General features: G+C 39.7%; 1 protein-coding gene across 1 annotated transcript in view; it reads left to right on the forward strand.

Annotated features, from left to right (window-relative positions):
* ALK (ALK receptor tyrosine kinase) overlaps nt 1-21,159 on the forward strand; it is a 659,766-nt gene that overhangs the window by 630,119 nt on the left and 8,488 nt on the right. The window contains exons 21-26 of the mRNA XM_087718714.1: nt 4,523-4,613; nt 5,591-5,655; nt 6,512-6,641; nt 16,880-16,977; nt 17,511-17,603; nt 20,385-20,486. Coding sequence (XP_087574840.1) covers nt 4,523-4,613; nt 5,591-5,655; nt 6,512-6,641; nt 16,880-16,977; nt 17,511-17,603; nt 20,385-20,486 — 579 coding nt within the window. The remainder of the gene's footprint in view (nt 1-4,522; nt 4,614-5,590; nt 5,656-6,511; nt 6,642-16,879; nt 16,978-17,510; nt 17,604-20,384; nt 20,487-21,159) is intronic.

Genomic DNA, 21,159 nt, shown 5'->3' on the forward strand with positions numbered 1-21,159 from the left:
TAAGAAGAACTCTGCTGGCAGAGTCCAGCCATCTCTTCCCACAAAGCCTGTTAGAGGTCTGTGAATTTCACAAGCAAGACATACATCCAATAGGATTCTGCCAATTGTGTTAAACAACAAATAATATATATATAACTTATAGTCACGTCACTATGTTTTATAAAGACAAACCACCCAATGTTTCCTCTCTCAGGATATCCTGCGGAGTCTGGTTTTGACTACAGTAGCTAACTTTTCCAGAGGCAGGTTAATATTTTTCTCTTTGTCATTTTTACCATTTAATTTTCCTCCTGAAATTCCTAGTACCCTGTTTCCCCGAAAATAAGACCTCCTTGGATAATAAGCCCAATTGGGCTTTTGAGCGCATGCGTTAAAATAAGCCCTCCCCCGAAAATAAGCTCTCCCTGAAAATATTCCAACGCAGTAGCAGTTATGAGGTGACCAGACTTGCCACCTCCTGCACCTCAAAAATAATAAGACCTCCCCCAAAATAAGGCCAAGCACTTATTTTGGGGGTCAAAAGAAATTAAGACCCTATCTTATTTTCAGGGAAACACAGTATTTGTTCTAAGGGCACAATCCAGATATTTATCATTTAAATGTGCAGTTACCTTCGACAGAGTCGGATCACTTGACTATTTAGTTCGGTCTTGAATTTTCTGGCAGCTAGGGACATGGACAGATTTTTTTCTCAGAAAACCTATCTAAGTCACTTTCCACTGAAGCTGCTAGTGTCGCATCCATCTGCATCCAGGACACTTTCTCTGCCACTAACCTGGACTTCTTTCAAAGCAAGTCCCTTAAGCAGGTGAGAAGACTGAGGGAATTTATATTAGAAAAATATAGAAAGATGAAAAGAGCTTTTACAAAAATAACCCTCTTCAATACTGTTCCACTTGGACTCCTCGGAAGACACTATATAACATTTTTTTTAAATCTGGGAGAAAATGTCTGTATCTCTCTCTCTCTCTCTCTCTCTCTCTCTCACACACACACACACACACACACACACACACACACACACAGATGCATATACATGGATGTACGATGGGGGAGAATCAGAGGTCAACTTGTTTCTTTTGCTTTTATTTTGCTCTTCATTAACTTCCTAACGAAGACAGGTGCTACCCTGATTTCTGCCAGTGATATCCTAAATTAAATATTGTTAGTAAATGTCACAGGATAGTAAAAAATTGTAAAATATCTGCCTCTTCCATTTAAACTGTGCTTAGCTTCCCATCATTCCAGACCTCTGACCTTAACAATGATCCTCCTTATTTTGCTCTACAGCCACCATGCACAAAGTATGCTGATAGTTGTCTAAGGAAAAACTACGGCACTTTTCACTTTGTGAGAAATTGCATTCTGAAAATATGCAATATGCTAGGAACAAAAGTATCACTATTTAAACATAAAACTAAATCAAACATTGAAAAGAACTGAAGAAGGAAGTCTCTTGCTAACTTCATCATTCCACTACTGGGTATTGATTTTATAAGTTCTAGTTATATAAAATTCTGCAAGATCATCTTTTCAAGATAACTGACGCTCAGAAAAACCCACCTCTTCTTCTTCCCTCTTTATATTACTTTGTGGAATAAAAATTGAATTTCATTTTTTTGATGTTGTGTTTTCCTACAGTTGCTTTTCTTGGAAGGGGGCTATCTGTGAGGTTTTGGTGTTTTTTTTTCTTGCTGTTTCCTGCTTTTTTAAACAGTGATTTTTATTCTATCCTATCTGTATAAAACCATCCAAGTTTTACAATTCCTACACAAGTGACGAGAACTCACTTTCCCCTTTAATACTCTACAAACAACCTTTAAAAATGCCTTTAAAAAGTTTGCAAATGATTCAATCCCTCAACCATGTTATGCTTCTGAACCTATAAGTACCTCTTGGGATTTGGTTGTTGCTGCACATACAATATTTTTTTTTACATCTTTATTAATTGCATCCTGGAATGAACAGTGACAGAAAATCTGTATAATGAGCACACGGGAGAAAATATATAATAGAAAGGTGCATGATTTATTTATTAGTTCATTTTTTTTCATTTTTCCTAAATAATTAACCCTCCAATCCTCTTTATGAAACTTGCACAGTGTCTACAGCAATAATGTTTAGGCCCAGAGTTAATCTACAGTGAATCTTACATCTAATATAAAATTATTTCTTTCCACTTTAAGCGTCTCAAAGGCTAATATTACAACCAGAAGACTGTAGTTAGCATTTGCAAGAGCAGTTGACGCAGAGATCAATGTGGTCATTTGGATGGATGACATGTGTCAGGAGAGACACAGGAGGATTTTTATTTGGTTCATATCTCTGTGCCAATCAGCATCATTTTTAATACAAGCAACTGTAGTTTCATTCTGGATATCTGGGCTGAGAATTAGTGGCACCAGATGAAATGACTGCATAATACAGTTTCCATCTGATCAAAACTTCTTTCATACCTTCCTCTTGATCCTTAATATGAATGCCACATTAAGGATCAAGGTTGAACAGAAGATAACACTTTGAGACATCTCTTTGCCCTTGTAGCTATTATCCTATAAAGCCCCTCCTGTTTCCATTTTCTTTTCAAGATTTTCTTGAAGCTGGTGAGGTTCAAACTTAGGTTAAATATGTAGCAACAGCAATAGCATTTAGGTTTACTTAGCACCCCAATGCACCCTACAGTATTCTCATATGAAAAAGCATCTGGGCCCTCATTTTGCTGACCACAAAAGGATGAAAAGTTGAGTCTACCTTGAGCTCTGTCAGGATTGAATTCTAGGCTTTGGGCAAAGTTTGCCTGCAATACTGCACTTAATCACTATGCCACCAGGGTTCCTGCATGTAGGATGCAGATGGCCTGTTTCCTTTTTTAAATTCTAAAATAAGCAAAGTAACGATCAACATAGGCGTTGTCTACAATGCAAAGAAAGATTTTAATGTTTCTAATGAGCTGCTTGCTTCCTGAAAACTAACCCTGGAGGTGGGGCGGCATTTCCATTGGTGCCAACATTAATAAGATCAACTGCATTCTACTTATTTATTATATTATTGAAATGGTTCCTGGATGCACTACTAAAGAAAGATGTTATGATGCAATCACAATGTACATATTGTAATAAAAAGAATCAGGTTTTAGAAGTCACAGGATTTGGGGTCAGGTGCAGTGGTGGGTTCCTACCTGTTTGGACCGGTTTGGTCGAACCAGTAGTGGTTTGGTGGCCTGGGTTACTGGAACTGGCAGCGACCAGGCCTGCCACGCCCCCAAACCGGTTCCCTAGGTGGCGCAATAGGTACTGCCATCTTGTTTTTCAGTTCTGTGCATGTGCAGAACAATTTTAGTTGGACTGCACATGCACACGTAGTGCGCATCAAGCGCATATGCACGAAGTGCACACATGAGCAAACCGGCAGTAGTGGTTGACATTACTGACATTGCTTGCTGGTTTGTTTTTCTTAGGTTTCAAAAAACTAGCACACCTACCTCTTTTGGGAATTATGGCATTCTATTACTGCTTTTCCCACCAAATCACTAGAGAGGGTAAAAAATAATGAACTAGAACTGGAATGAAATTATTGACTATGTGACAGCCAATAAATTGGCACTCACAGTTTCACGATATTTTTAGGCATTTCCAAGAGTGCCTTCTAACCAGCCTTTGCTGGCATGCCAACTCGTATCTCTTGCGTTTGTAATGTAGCTTTTATTACCCTGATTTGATAATTTCTAAATTTTAGCATACTATGCTATACAGTAATATATTATCCATGGGGCTTCTTTTACAGATAATGTGAAAACTGCAATTATTTCAGATAACTGGGAAATAGGCAGGTCTCCTGTGCTTAAATATATGCTGTCTTGGTTCCTGCTTATTTCAGAATCCAGATAGGATCCATGGTTCTTATCTTTCAAGGACTGTATAACTTTAAAGAATAACAAGATCTAGCATTTCAGAGGAAAAGATTCTAACGTAGTTGACATCCTGCTGTGCTTGGATTTTTTTAACCGGCAATGATGCTTTTTCTTCATAGAATATTTAAAAATTGAACTCCCTTAAAGGCATATGAATGAAATCCATTCTAGCATAGAAAACCATGACTGAGTCTCATCCATTTTAAACCTGAAAAATGCAAACCTATATATTTTGTACTTGATAAGAGTTGCATGAATCTTGTTCTCTATCATCAAAAATTGTTCTTTTGTATATAACAGCTGCTGGTACTACAAATGACAGAAGAAAGACTGGCAGTGGTATGACTATGTGGGCGTAGTAAACTTGGCTTCTATTTTAAAATACCTCTTAGAGTAGCTCTTTTTTTTAATATCTCCCTTGAGTAACTCCTACATCCGATAGTAAGACTGCATTAAGAAATCTCTCACTATTTACACAATAGTTAATGCAGTTAATAAAACACCAAGAGTTTTCCATTTGAACATTCCAGAATATATATTTAAGAATACATATTGTAAGAATTGTGCCTTTGGGTTATGTTAAAATCATCTTCCCTCTTCTGGTCTTGTCAGGGGTCTAGGCCATGGAGCTTTTGGGGAAGTGTATGAAGGCCAGGTGATTGGGATCCCCACTGACCCCACTCCTCTTCAAGTGGCTGTAAAAGTAAGTTTCAATGAGACAAATCTGCCTCATGGGACCTATCACACCAAGGAAAGGTTGACTTCATTTTCTACTTTCTCTGAGGGGAAAGGGTGAATGTATTCCTGATTATAGACACTTGGAGGTATTAAGAACCCAGAACTGCCACTTAGATGATTATTGCTGAAGTTCATAAAAGTTATTAATTTTAATTTATAGGCATGTTTTTGAAACTCTGGTTCTTTCAAATATTACTTATCCCAAGCAGGAAATACTTTTGATTGTGTTCCCTTCTCTAGAGTCCTTCAGATGTATTGTCATTGTGACTCTCATAACTTCCATATCAGTGACTATTGTCCATGCTAGTTGGAAATTATGAACATTTAATCTAGCTTCTATAGAACTATCCATTTGGGAACTTGGCTCAGACTTTTCCTATTCAACATCCTTATCCTGTCACAGTTCACCATCCTGTGTTGTTATTGATATACTAACTGAAAACCTGAGTTTTCTCAAAGTAGTTGAGTGATGGAAGAAAATGTTTGCTGTTATTATTGTCTGAGGCATACGTATTAAATCCAGATGTGTTAAATCCAGATTGTGTGTGTGTGTAGACACACACACACACACACACACACACACACACACACACACACACACACACACACACATATATATATATATATATATATATATATATATATATATATATATATATACACACACACACACACACACACATACACACACACACACACACACACACACCATCTTTCTCAACTTGGAGTTTTTAAATAGTGTTGAACTACATTTCTCATCATTCCATCCAGAAAGCTAAATAGTTGAGTTTCTATGTGGAGTTTCTGTAGAGAATTTCTAATAGGGAATTTCTAAAGATTTAGGTATCTCTTAAATGGCTTAGAATAGTTTTTGGACAGTGGTACCTAAAACACTTTCCACATGAAATAAGTTTCACTTTCCCTCTCTTCTTTCTTGACTAGACATTGCCAGAGGTTTGCTCAGAGCAAGATGAGTTGGATTTCCTGATGGAAGCTCTTATAATAAGGTATGTTAATTCAAATTGGTCACCTGCTTTTCTACCTCAAATACACATCTACCAGTATTAAAAGCGCTGGTCGTTTTAACTCTCCAGCTTTTATACAAACAAATCACATATAATCCAGTAAAATTGCCCAAAGCAATTGCATTTCCCTTATTTTCTTCAAACTTTACAATCTGCCTATAAAACAGTCCTCTATCAGGAGGATCTTCGTAAGAGATGGAATTATCTTAAAATCACCACAGAAGACAGATAAATTTAGGATTATCTCCTAAACATAACACTGCTGTTAGCTTAAAATCTCAGATTTTCTTGTTTGTTAAAGAGTCTCTTAAATTTATAAGAATACTTGAAATTCGCAGAGCAGTAAAAAATAACATTTTTGCAAAGTGCGTGTTGGCTTTCAGTGATAGTAATAATTTTGAGGTTACCAGTATCATAAGACTAACTTTATTCACTATCACCCCAAAATCTGAGAGGGGAACGAAGGAACAAAGTAGCTGAAAATGTTAAGCTGTTCATTTTTGAAGTGGGGAGAAAGGGGTTATTTTATTGTATTATTATTTTCCATATAAAAATTCACTGAGCAAATTATTATTTTTTGACTTGCAATGGTCTTCTATTGTCTAATCCAACAGCAATTTTGTTTTGACCACCAGACTACATTGATCTGGCTTAACCCAAATATTGATCTGCAATTTTATAATGTCCACTGTAGCCATACATGATGGTCACTGAAGTCCAATGCGCCAGGAGAGCAAGAGAGCTAAAAAAAAGGCGGCTTGGTTAGATAAATAAATCGCAAGGTTCAATCTCTGTCTTTTTGCATTAAAAGTTTTTTTCCCCTCAATCTTCCTTGCAGCAAATTCAATCACCAGAATATTGTACGCTGCATTGGAGTAAGCTTACAGGCTCTGCCTCGCTTTATTTTACTGGAGCTTATGGCAGGAGGAGACTTGAAATCTTTCCTGAGGGAGACACGACCAAAGCCGGTAAGAGAAAAGTAATAGTTCAGCGTAGTCTCAGCTTCCAGCTCACCTTGAAAGTTTTACCTAACTTAAATATAGCCTAGTTCTTTTTGCTAATGTTCCAATGTTTGCTTTTTAAAAGCTGCAATGCATTACAAGGATTTTTAGTACTTTGACAGATTAAATTGAGCAGGTCTTATGTTGCTGATTAGGGAACTGAACCGGAGATTGATTAAGTGAACAATTCACCAGCAATTACTCTGAAGGAAAGTTGACTTAGCATATATTTAGCAGCAACGTTTCACACTTAAAGGGAACAACTTGGACTCAGTTACTGATTCAAAGAATAGCCTGCACTAAAAGAGACGGCACTATTACTCTTCTATAAGAGCAACATGAAGGGACGTGGTGGCTCAGTGGCTAAGATGCTAAGCTTGTTGATCAGAAAGATTGGCAGTTTGGAGGTTCAAATCCCTAGCGCTGCGTAATGGAGTGAGCTCCCATTATTTGTCCCAGCTTCTGCCAACCTAGCAATTCAAAAGCATGTAAAAATGCAAGTAGAAAAATAGGAAACACCTTTGGTGGGAAGGTAACAACGTTCCGTGTGCCTTTGGCATTTAGTCATGCCGGCCACATGACCACAAAGATGTCTTTGGACAGTGCTGGCTCTTTGACTTTGAAACGGAGATGAGCACCACCCCCTTTGAGTCAGGAATGACTAGCACATATGTGCGAGAGGAACCTTTACCTAAAGAGCAACATTATATAATTCCAGGGACTATTCTTTACTTGTGCAACTCTACAAGAATGTTACAGGTTCCAGAAATCTTAGGCAGCATGGGGGGGGGGCAAATTCACCATTGACAAAAGGAATTCCGGGAAGTAATGATAGGGAGAGCAATAAGTTATTATATCAGTTGTCTCAATTAGGCATTGGTTCCAAGTTTGTCAAGTAGTATGAAAGACTATTTAGAGTGGACTACTGGTGATTCCAAATAAATAATCCTATGTACATAACAAACAGCATTGCTGAAATAAAATTAAGAAGATATCATTTCATTTGTGTTGCTGTTCCTTCACCTCCACTGAAAAGTGTACTATAAGATGCCAAGATATCTGAAGATTTGTTGTCTATGTTAATAACATGGTAACATGAGATTTTTAAGCTATTATACTGTAGAGCAGGGGTGTCAAACTGGCGGCCCACAGGTCAGATGCATCACTTGCAGGCCACACCCACCCCAGCTCCACGAAGAGGGAAAATGTCACGAAACATTATGTGACGGCAACATGATCCCACGAATTTGACACTCGTTCTGTAGAGTCTTTCCCAAAACTGACCAGCACCTTCTACATATAAGTAATTTTGGATTTCCATAGACAATCAACTCTTCCAGAAGACTTTGAAGAATTCTATCATTGGTTAATTGTTTTGCTGCTACTGTTGCTGCTGTTAGAGATGGTGGTGATATTTTTATTTTATTCAACATTACTTTATATATTATGTTGTGGGATGTGTGTGTGTGTGTGAATGTTCATTTGTTCAAAATTTTAAATCTCTGAAAGTTCTTCAACGATTGCTTTGAAATTTTGACACAATGTTGCATTCGAATACGCACGTGTTTTTATATACCTACTATTATATAGATGTCACACCTGTGACTATTATATAGATGTCACACCTGTGACATGCTTTTTTGAAAACCAGCACCATCTGTTGGACGTAAAAGCAACACATGCTATACTAAATATTTTACGATTCCATTTCAATGTTTCCGATTGCATTGTTATATTGAATTTTCATAGATTTTGATTTATTTTCATTTTGATTTAATTATTTCATGTGACATTGCGTTGGAATTGAGCTGTGTCCTTTACCATAGTGTTCATTTCGTGAGTATAGTATATTCGGAACAGTTCGGCCTCTCTCCAGCTTCATCCTGACAGTCCCTTTATATGTGTGGCTGGGCTGCGGCCGCACCCTTCCCCTTTCCGCCCTCCTCTGATGAGCTTCAGCCATTTCCGCCAAGGGGATCCGAAGCCCTTCGGCTTCCTCCTCCCCTCTCTTCCCTCCCCTCTCACCGGGCCTATGCTGTCTTCGGCTGCCTCCCCCCGCCCAGCCCAGTGGAGCTCCAGAGGAGGCAGAGGCGGAGCATCTCCTCAGCCCGGCCAGCCACGTGCGCTCTTCACCCCCCCCTCTCACAGTGAGCCAGGTATAGCCTCGCCAAGGTGGCTCAGACAGGGGCGGTGTCATTGTCAGCCTGAGGCGCAGTGGGGCTGGGGTGGTTGCTGGGTTCCCCATGAGGTGATAGCGTCTCTGGATGGGGCCGCAGCCGTGTTGCCAGGGGCGCCTCCTTCCTCCTCCTCCTCCTCCTCCTCCTCCTCCTCCTCAGGGGATGACGGCCGCCTCCTCTTGCTGCTGCCACTGAAGGAAGCAGGGTTGGGGGTGGCAGCTACCTCCTTCTCCTCTCTTCCTCAGCCCGGCTGAGGCGGCGCCTGAGGGAGGCGTTGTCGTCATCAGTGGTGGCATCGGGCCTTCGTCCTGCCGGCCCCAATGCAGCAGCAGCCGCAGCAGCAGCAGCCTGACTCAGCAGCGGAGGCATGGGAGAGGAAGAAGATGGCGCAGCCTGCGATGCTGCCTTGTTGGGGTGGCAGCAGCAGCAGCAGCGGCACCCACTTGGAGGACTTCTCACCTGCCTGCTGGCCCAGCCAACCCCTCCGTCTCAGTCTCCTCCTGCCCTCCCAGGATGCCTCCGCCACAGAGCCGGGCGCTGCTCTCACAGGGGGGTTGTCGGGGGTCCGGCGGGCATCCAGTTGAAGAAGAAGAGCAGCTTACAGATCACCAGAGTGACCCTGGCACAGATCTCGGCCAGCCTCAGCTCCAACAACAGCATCACTGAAGACAGGGAGAGCTACGACAACCTGGATGAGTCGCACACTGAGGACTTCTCCTCGTCCGAGATTCTGGACGTCTCGCTCTCCTGGGCCACCTACCTTGGGGGAGCCTGAGTGCAGCTCCTCTGAGGAGACGCTCAACAACTTCCATGAGGCCGACAGCACCAGCGCCGTCTCCCCCAACCAGCCTTGCCCGGCCCAGCGGCCCCAAGGCCTGACCAATGGCAGCACCAACCCGCCGTCCCACTATGCCCACATGGGAACACCCCCATCCTCCCTTCCATGCTGGGGTCCCCCGCCCATGTCCAGAGGGGCCCCATCTAGCCCGTCGTTCCGGAGACTGCCCGTCGTGGGGACCTTGGAGGACGCCAGGCCGGGGCCTATGGGAGTGTCCTCCATGGCGGCTCTTGCAGGGGCCACCGTGGCTCACTTCCATGTGGTGGCTGCCGGGGGATCCGTGGCCGGTGCAGCAAGTGGCAGGGCCCACCAGATGGGCAAGATCGTCACGAACCTTGCTGCTGCTGGCAACAGCATGACCCTGCCCGGAGGGAACCACCCTGGGAATGTTTCTTTCTTCACATGCTGTTTGTGTAATGTGCCCGGTCCAACGTCTTTCCAGCAATTGAAAATTGTTTCTCACATGAACAATTATATGTTGCGTGTTCTAGAGTCGGCAAACCAGACAATCTCTATATCTGCACAGACAATAGAACAACAAAAAATATGGTATACCCACAAGCATTGTGAAATGAAACATATTAGAAACTTGCACTTTCTCTTTTCTTTCTTTTCCATTTAATCAGACTGGGCCACAGCAACCCGTGGCTGGGTACAGCTAGTGTGTGTGTCTGTGTGTTTGTGTGTGTGTGTGTGTGTGTGTGTGTGTGTGTGTGTGTGTGTGTGTAACTCTGGAGCTGATATATATATATATATATATATGTGTGTGTGTGTGTGTGTGTGTGTGTGTGTGTGTGTACGTACATACATACATACACACACACACTAATATATCTAATATATATATATATATATTAGATTTTTACAACCCCTGGTAAGCCCCAATTATGGGAGGAAGCTAACTGCTTCCATCATCTGTCAATCGGCTCGTCACAAGAGTCCATCACGACAGAAACCCAATGTTTTTTACTGTTGCCTTTGTTATATTTGTGTTTTTTTATTTGTGCTGATAAAGTCTCCCTTTATTTATTTATCAGCACAAATAAAACACACACACACACACACACACACACACAGACATACATACATACATACATACATACATACATACATACATACATACATACATATATATATATATATATATATATATATATATATATTACCATTGACATTTTATTGTACGTTGTGTGGTTAAATCAGTGGCATAGCCTCTTTTTGAAAACTCAGGGTAAAGGAGCAAAGACAATTTCTGTAGGTAATTAGTTCCCATGTCTAACATTCAATTGGACTCTGCTTCCTGTAACTTAAATCCGCTGTTTTGTGTCCTGTGTCCTTTTGGTGATAAAGAAGCGGTCTTGACCTTCTGAGCATCATCCTTTCAGGTATTGAAGTGTGCTATTACATCCAGCTCAGTTATTTTTTTCTCAAGGCTAAACATTCCCAGTTCTTTTAATTCATAGTTTCTACTTACCAGGGCATTCTCTTTCATTCCAAGAAAAACATACTAATTTCATTGTGAATGAAACATTATTTAAATAGTTACTTTCACATCAGACTTGGTCTATCAACAAGAAAAGCAGAAAAAATGAATTCTCATGCAAACAAGTTTTAATACAAACATAAAGCCATAGGGAGAGTTCTAGGAACATCTTTAAAGATATAGACCAGAGCAGGCAACCTTTCTGCAACTGTTGAATGCAATTTTCCACTAAGGAATGTGGCAGCAGTGTAGTGATAACACCACAAAAGACAGAGCTCCTTAGAAGAGGAAAGGTAGTCAAGAGTCTGCAACCACAAACAGAGATCAGATAGTGTCTACAGGAGCAAGAGAGATTTTTCAAGGGAGCTGAGAGAGAGGAGAACAAAAGAACAGGGCACTGAAATAATCACACCATTAAACCTAAATTAATCATCATTACAAATCCAGAGATGTGGATGTGTGATGGTTGTGTAGATCACATGATGTCCCTGGTATGAAGGTTGCTGACATTAAGCGTCATCTAGATAAGCTGTTGGATAATGCACAGAAGCCAGTGATAATGGTTCACATTGTTCTCCGTGACATTAGAACAGGGGTGTCAAACTGGCACTGCATAAGCCAAATGCGTCACTTGCAGGTCATGCCCACCCCAGCTCCACGAATGGAAAAACATTGCAAGACATCATGTGATAGCAACATGATGTGGTTAGTTTGACATCCTTGCATTAGAAAATTGTTGTGTCTTGGAATGATAATACTAGACAGAAAGGCTGGCATGTGTTATGCACTGGGAAACTTTTTGGCACAAACCAAATCTCTAAAAGAGACATACTTCCACATGAACCAAAATAAAACCAAACTGCTGACACAGTAGCATCAGAAAGATGCTTAAAGCAGATTTAAAATACATCTCTGGGGAAAGATTAACAGATGATGGATAAGATCTAGTTCAAAAAGGTGACGATGTTTCAGAAAAGCCTTTAAAGGTGTGGAATCAATACTGAACATAAGTTAATGGGTAGATATGACAGGAGATGACCAAAAAAGATCATAGTACATTTGAAAAAGAACATGGTATACAGGTGTCCATATCAATGCTAGAAGCCTCTGAACCAAAATTGAATTATTTATTGTTAAGAAAATGTCCTGGTTAGGATGCTCATATGTAAAGCTAGAATTAGAATGTTGATATATGAGCATTGGCACTGTTTTACTTTTAGAAGATTGGGAGTTTTTAAAATAAAAAAACAAACTTTTTAAGCCTATTTTTCCTTCCATTTAATCATGTCCAATTTTTGAATACTACCTGGAGAAACTTCTTGGCAAAGGTTTTCAAAGGTTTTGCCATTGCATCCTTCCTAGTGTTGAAAGAAATGTCCTTCTGGGTTCGGCTCCAAGTGGGGAAAAAGACACTGGAGACATGGAGGCTGCTTGGAAAGATGGTTTATTGGTCGACAGGACCACATGGCTTGAGCCCTGAACAGAAAAGGTGATCACATACTTCAATGTTGGTGGAGAAAAGAGAAGGGAAGGGCTGAGATGCCGAGTTCCTGGTTTTATGCCCTCTCTGGCCTTTGATCTTGATCTTGTATTCTGATTGGTTGTCAGACTCCCATGGGGCCATGCAGGGGCAACTCTCTAGGCTGCGTTTTGAATCCAGGTTTGGTTGAGTTCTCAGATGCCATGTGGTGAGTTGGGTAAAGGGCCAATATTATCATGCCTTAATCCCATCACTCTGGAGCTGAAGGGGAGAACTCTTTATTATGTAAAGTGGACTAGCTCAGGCTTTAATGGCTCATTGGCAAAGGGGAATGGGCAGGAAGCTGCAGGGAGCTATTCTGTCTTTTAAAACATGTTTCTTCCTTTTCACATCCAGAGAAATATTCTGCCTTTTCAATATTTCCTAGGATATTTTATTTTTCTGGGAGAAGGCTGGGTGATAACTTTCACACACTAGGACTAAGAGAAAGTGACTGGCTCAAGGTCATCCAACTGATTTCGTACCATTACATCATGTAATCCCGCCAATTTACTGCATGATGCCTTACCCACTGTACTACCTTTATTATACAGGACCTATAATTTCCCATTAAACAAAGATTTTCCTTCTAAATGCTGGAGGCACCATTTCAATAGCTCTCATGACTATGAAAGAAGCTGAATGCTGCCTATTCTTATGATAAACTGAAAATTTACTCAAACCATGCTCTATTTGGTTCTTGTTTTTTAGCTAGACTTGTTATTTTTCTTTCAGCTCCTCTAAGTCCATTTCAATTTAATTCAGAAAGTTTTTAATGGTAAGATCTTATTGCTACAAGAATATGATGCTAATAGAGGTAGAAATACAAGACTGCTCATATCCTTGGAACTGAAATGAGCAGAAGCTCGGAAGATAAAACTATCTCCTAAGCAGTTAAAAGCTTTTTGTGCATTAGAAAAGCAATTGGGAGAAGTTTGGGGAAGAAAAGCATTAATTTCCCTCCGTTGTGTTGTACAGCTTGGTGCTCAGAGCAGTGATTATGCTGAACAATGGAATCAATTTGTTTTGCATTCACCTTTTACAAAGTTTGACCTAACAAGGGAAGGTGTTACTTTAACTCTTCCCAACCTGTTCCTGAAAATGGCAGCTACATCCTTTCTAGCTGGCTGCCTCATTCTTTCATCTGGGTGAAGAGCAGCCAAGAACTGGAAAATGAATTTCCTCAGCATTTCAAGGCTCTCCCTGCACTCTGCCTCTCTCTACAAAATGGGTGCAAACGCTTCACATCTCAAATAAATTACTCTGTTAAATTGCCCTTGGTAGAGAAAGAGCTTCTACTTCAACAGACATAAAATAAAAGGCAGTACAAGAGGTTTTCTTTTTCCATTAAACCAAACTGTGACAAAAGCTTTGCATAAAATTTTACACACTACGTATATAGTCTATTTTCCATCATCCCCAACCCCCCAAAGGTCAGCTGTGATGCCTCATCATGTTCTGGGGGGGGTGAGCAAAGAACATTGGGAGGGTATGTCAAATGTATACTTCTCAGCAAGGTCACCCAAAGCATCATCCCATCTGCCCAATTAAAGCAAGCAGGTACCTATACTGGACAATAGCATGTAGAAAGATGCAGGAGATAGATCAGTGATGGCAAATGTTTTTGGCACCAAATGCCTAAAAGGGAGCGTGATGCTCGTCTGGCCTACAGCCCGGAAGAGGAGCTGCCCAGGGGGCATGCGCGTGCTGGAAATGCACGCTTGCCAGCTAGTCTTCCGGTTACTAGCGCGCATGTGCATGTGACAATCAGCTGGCCGCCGTGCAAGCACATACTGGAAAACGGAAGACCAGCTCTTTCGGTTTCGGCACTGTCATACGCACAAAGGCCAGCTGACCATTGAGCACACATGCATGTCAGAAGACCAGATATTTTATTCTTTTACATACAATTATAGGTATACATTCACATCGTTCTTCTTCTTTACATTTGTCATGCTTATACATTTGTTATTCCATTTAAAAGGTTATAATATACAATTTGGGTTGCTTTATTTATCATCCCACCCATTTATTTTAATACCATCTTATTTTCCCTTTCTTTTCTCCCTCCCTCCCTTCTCTACTTCCTTCCTTCCTCCTCTCCTTCCCCTTCCTTCTTCCTTTACCTGTGTCCTACTCCTACTCTTCCTCTCCCTACCCTCTCTCCTTCTCTTTCTATACCTTCCACCCTCCTCTCCTCACCTTTACTATTTGTTGAATCAGAATCCCCTGCCTGACTGACTTTTTCCTAACCTTGCTTTTTGGTTTTCTACACATTCTTACCTTTAATTGGGGATAAGGCAGTGGTGGGTTTCAAAAAATTTTAGAAACCTCTTCTATAGATGTGGCCTGCTTTGTGGGAGTGGCTTTCCAGGCATGTGAACAGGTGGGAGTGGCTTTCCAGTCATGTGACTGAGTGGGAGTGGCTTGCCAGTCGTGTGACTGGGTGGGTGTGGGCAACTTGTAAAATGTGGTGAATCTCACTTAACAATGCTCTTGCTTAGCAACCAAAATGTTGGCTCAGAAACTCTGGCATTTGAAGCACGCAAGTCTTAAAGCTGTCAAGTTACAAGACCCTTGCACCACTAACCCTTTAAGAAAAAAACCCACAGGGATGTTCAAACTTGACAGCTTTAAGACTTTAAGGTTTAGATAGAACTCTTAGAGGTGGGCGGGGTGATTGGTGAGCCATCCAATCAGTGAGCGGTGGGCGGGGCAAGCATGGTGCAGACGGGCGGGAGGGGAGTTGAAACCAGTTCTAAACAGCACAGTAGATATGTGGAACCTCTTCTATAGAAGAAGTTAGAACTGGTAAGAACCCATCCCTGGGATGAGGGTTGCTTTTAAAACCTACTCCTTTAGCTCCTCTGGGAATTCTGTTATCAGATAAGCTATTTTTTCTTTTTAGCAGAAGTAGGGAAGCGAATAAAAGTAACTTTGCAGAGGGAGATGGGCAGCGTATAAATTTAATAAATAAATACTGTACATGAACTGGAGCCTTTCACATTCAGGTGTATTGGCTATTTAGGATGAGAATCAACAATCTGCAGCATTCAGTGAACATGAATGTGGATGTGCTTGTCTGACAATTTTCTATACTCCTGAAATACTTACAAAATTTGATCCTTCACTTTCTCATTCATTCTCAGTTTTATCAGACTGGCAGAGGTTGTTTTATTGCAATATTTTCCTGAACATGGTTTTTCAGGTTTCCTAAAATGAACAGTACCAGCCTAGTAATTATTTTACTCAATGCCGCATTTGCAAATGCAAATGTTTTGCAAAGGAACATAGAGACATCATGTTTCTATTTTGAAAATAGTGAGGATTTAGGGAATCAGTTGAAAATATATATATAAATATAAAAAATAAAATTGCTAAAACAAATTGGAGGAGATGATTTTGGCATCACAAAATAGGGTGAGATTGGGTCAATTGTGATGATATTTTTCCAGCTGTCCAGCAAAAAATATTCTTTGTTTATAATCTTCTCTGTCCCCGGACTATCAAAATCTAGAAATGCTGCGTCTCATGCCAGAAATAATTTTCCTGGCAGTCTCTATTGGTCTATATCTGTACAGCATCTGATTTGGAGGAAATCTGTCTTTCAAAACAGGATACATGCTCATTCTGTCAAATAATTTCCTGGGTTCTTGAAATTTGGAGAAACTATTTGAGAACTGTTCTTTTTACTATATAATTTCATGCTTCTTCTTCAGGAATTTAGGTGCTACAGTAAAAAAGGGGGGGGTGAAGCTAATTTGAGCACTAGAAATTAATGTTGGAGATGCAATACATTATATTTAGTAGGAAATGACTTCAAAGATTGTTCAGTCAAGCTTCTGCCAATTAGAAAATTTGTCCCTTTATTCATGCTTACTTTGCATAGAATTGTTTATTAGGAACAAAGAAAGAACAGAAAATGGGATGCCCAGAAAATAAGAAGATAATCCCTGTGAAATGCAGGGATCAAGACCTTAGGAAGAAGTATTTAGAATTGCAATAATAATAATGTAACCTAAAATGTGCTTTTTTTGAAAAACAAATTATACATTTAGCTTTTATACTGTTAGCAACACTAATTCTAACAGATTTTGTGATTGCCCATTTTTTAAAAAATGCCTTGTCAGCCCTTTTTGATTGTTTAAATTCATATTCCTGAAATAATTCTTTGATTCTTCCTTTTAGACTCATCCCTCCTCACTAACCATGCTGGATTTGCTCCATGTAGCTCGTGATATTGCTTGTGGTTGTCAGTATTTGGAAGAAAATCACTTCATTCACAGGTCAGTAAGAGAAGCTATTATTGCAGGAGGTCCTCTACCTCTCTCTCCCTCCCTCCCTCCCTCCCCCCCCCCCCCGTCTCTCTGTTTTGTGTGTGTGTGTGTGTGTGTGTGTGTGTGTGTGTGTGTGTGTGTGGTCTGTGGCTGACTTGCATCAGGTTAGTATACAAGCCACTGACAAAAATGGTTGTGTACTACCACCCTCTAGAGGTCTGCTGCTTTGAACATAAAAAAGGAGGAACTGAGGCATTATTTCTTTTTTTAAATTTCTTGAACAGATTTATATTCTGCCTTTCTTCAGGAGCTCAAAATGTCCTATATAGAAATTATTCTTTTTCAAAGCAAGTTTGAAGTTTTCAACTTCTAGATTTATTTATTTATTTTGGCTTTCCTATTTGAAAAATGAGTGTGCCCATTTTAACAATAGTAGCTTTATCTTTATCTTTCCAGTAACTTAACAGCTGGTCTGTCTTGGTTACCACACAAATTTAATTTTATTAATTATTTTTTTAAACAGTCATTTGTTCTTTCTCTAGAGACATTGCTGCTCGAAATTGCCTCCTTACTTGTAAAGGTCCTGGAAGAATAGCTAAAATTGGAGATTTTGGAATGGCCAGGGACATATATAGGTGAGAAATATTGGTTATTATTTCTTATTCAAACTATTATAACTTCTATAAGGTGATATATAACATTCCTTTATTATTTCATTGTATGCATTGGTCTTTTTCAGATATTTATATTTTGCGGTACCCAGGAGGACATTGTATGCAGTCTTCACTAAAATTCTATGTTCATTCTGTGGAATTTCCTCAGATTACTTTTATTGTTATTTTATCAACCACTTTTGGTATTGCACTAAAACAGAATCCTCTCCAACCTTGTTTTCTCTACTTTCCTCATACCATATCCTGAAGCTTTATCCCTCTTTGTGTTGACATACACACTCTTGCGCTACTGTCTCTGTTTATTGCATATAAAAGTAGGGAAGGGTCAGAAAAAGGCAATTACTGACTCTGGAATTTCTCCAGGGCACCAGGATTAATGATTCTTCAGTTGTTAAATAGGAAGACTTTAATAATCTACTATAGTACAGTAGATATTTTTGATAATGTAGTTACTGTCCTCGCAGTGCCCTCTAATGTCATCCTGGAGAAGTACTTCACCACATATTTCTGTACAGTATTGATTTGGGCAACAAACCAAAAGCTTGGACTATTTATAAGCAGGGTGGGATAAGGGGATTTTCTTGACACTTTGCAAGTTGAAAACTTCTCTTTGAGAATGCATTCTTCATAGTAAACATGCAAGACATAAAAGAAGTGTTTGGATTATTCATTCCGGGACAATGAGATTTATGGGCATATGTCAAGCAACTAAAATGAATCTACAATTACTAGTATTATTTAAGGCAGTGGTGGCTTAGAAATGGCAAAACCAATAGCCCCCAATGCAGTTAGAAAATTCCAGCTTTAGGAGGCTGGTTTATATAGTCACATCACTTATAATGTCTGCAAAAAACACCATGGCTCAAAACAGCCCAAGTTGCAAATGAGATAACCTCATTTCTGCCTATCCTTTGTCAGAGGAGGCCAAAGCAAGGGAAGTTTTGTGAAAGGATCACTGAAAGCCAAGTATAAGATGGCAAGAGCCATAATAATCAGATCTTCTGTCCTGTGAAAATGAAGAAAAATTTAAGCAAGGATAGGAGAACCCAGATCAATACTTAAGCATTCATGTTATGGGACACAGCTTTGGCCAGCCTTGAATGGTGCCATTTGTTGGAGTGGGTGAAGCCAGATAGAAAACTAGATTTGCTATGATTCTTCTGAATTTAAACTGAATTTAAACTATATACGGTTAATATCATTACTCTCTAATTATGTATTTACATATTCACCACATAGGGAGGCAAATTTTCTCCAAAATGTACATTGATGGGATACCTTATATTCTCTGATTGAAAATACTAAAAGCTAAAAAAAGAATTTATTGGAAACCAAGGTTTGCCAGAGAAGTGGCCACGGGCCTTCTACTAGGAAAGAGATCACTTTGAAGAAGAGCAGGAAGCTTACATCCTGCTTGGAAGGGCTGGGGAGGTTCAACTCTTTCTAACCCTAACTGGGTTTTCTCCCTTTTCCTTTTCTCTAGCATTATCCCATGCTTTGCTTCTGTCCCATTTTTTTAAACTCTTGTTTGCCCTTTCCATTCAGTCATCACTTTACTTTCTTTCTCTCTCTTTCTCTTTTATTCCCAACTTTTGCCATTTTTACTGGAAGAAAGGAGGTCAGTCCCTGTGTTTTATGTGAAGGTTGCATTGTGTGATTTTGTGTGAATAGTGCACTTGTCTCTGAGAAAGAATGGCACAACAGGAGATGATTCATTGGCTTGCAAATGGAGCACATTATTTTGCAGACTGTTCGTTTCATTAAATAATTAATTAATGCAATATTATTTGTGTGGAATGTGTTCCATACAAACATTTGTTTATTTACTGGGTTGGCACGCTCTGGCAATGGATTCATATAGAGTTGACATATCTAGATGGATAAAGTAGAAAAAGCATTGGACAGCATTTTGCTTTACGGTCTCTCATTTCTTATTTATGGAAATCTCCTGAGATCTAAGGCCATTTCCTTTTGGGTAATTGCTTTAAAATGTTCTCCTTTTCTACATTTTATAGGTTTCTAGGGCAAATCCTAAGAGTTGTGTTTTGTAGTTTACCTTAAAGAATAAAGATTCCAACTCTCCTTTTCCACTTACTATTCTGTCAAACACTGGAGAAATTAGGAGATTCAGGCAGTGTAAAGATTCTCTACAATAATCTGAGCTACTAACAATCAAGGGAAATGAGTGGGATTAAGAAAGCATTCACGGTGAGCTGGACTGAGATCTCTTTGGGGGGCATGCAGGGACTCATGACTGATGATGCGTTTGACTTCTCCCTCGGGCTGAGTCATTTCTTCCATATTACCTGACTCTACTCCCAAAGTTTCAATTTGCTCTGTGGGAGAATGCATTGAACCCACACATGACAGAAATGCCTCCCTGGCCTTCTGAAATCAGGTAAATCCCTAAAATTCTCACCTGGTCCCACGTTGCAATTTATAGGTACAGTTTGGTTTCTCATACTCAAACTGTTGCCATCAAAGAATGGAACTATTGCTTCAATCAAATTTAGGGATGTAATTATACATAACAAAGAATCATAGACACCTTTTCCCTTATTCAGAAAAGCAAAAGACGGATATTCCTCCTTTTTCTTATAAAAGGGAGAAATTGCCCTATTGTTTCAAAAAGAAAAAAAGTCTCACGGCTGCCATCAACAGAGCTCTCAGAGCCACCCACTTCAATCAACTGCTGAAGGAGCCAATACTTAACTCTTGTTAATATTCTTGCCTCGACTGCAGAGCCAGCTACTACAGAAAAGGAGGGTGTGCAATGCTGCCTGTCAAATGGATGCCACCTGAAGCCTTCATGGAAGGGATATTTACATCCAAAACAGATACCTGGTAGGCTTGCTCAGAATTTTCTTTCCATTTTGCAAGCCAACAGCTGCTTGTGGGTTTAAAATGTCACTGCCCGCATTTTTTTTGGTCCGATAGAAGCCGAAAAGTTCTTTAAGCATGCCTTTTTCTTCTGCCAAATAATACAGCTTGTCAAACAGGTGCCACAGTTCCTTGACACTCTATAGAAATGAGTAGATCCAAAGCCACCGACAGAAAATAGAAAGAATGCAACCTCTCAATATGGTGAATTTAATAAAAAATAAAAGAAGTAGAAAATACAAATTGGAAAAATAGTAGAAGATGATAGATAGATAGATAGATAGATAGATAGATAGATAGATAGATAGATAGATAGATAGATAGATAGATAGATAGACAGACAGACAGACAGACAGACAGACAGACAGACAGACAGACATAGATAATAGTATTTACTGTAATCATAACCAAATTAAAGTTAGAAGATGGAAGACTAGTATGTGGTAAACTGTATTATTATTATTATTATTATTATTATTATTATTATTATTATTGTTGTTGTTGTTGTTGTTATTATTATTATTATCATCAATGTATTAAAATGTATTGAAGCTTATAAATACAATGTGCAGGTTAAGGTCAGAAGTTGGAAGATTAGGATTATGTATACTAATTGTATTATTATTGCTAGCATTGA

The sequence above is a fragment of the Thamnophis sirtalis genome, unplaced genomic scaffold (genome assembly GCF_051295495.1).
Source record: "Thamnophis sirtalis isolate CommonGarterSnake01/CBP01778 unplaced genomic scaffold, rThaSir2_p1.2 scaffold_6, whole genome shotgun sequence".
Classification (NCBI taxonomy): Eukaryota; Metazoa; Chordata; class Lepidosauria; order Squamata; family Natricidae; genus Thamnophis; species Thamnophis sirtalis.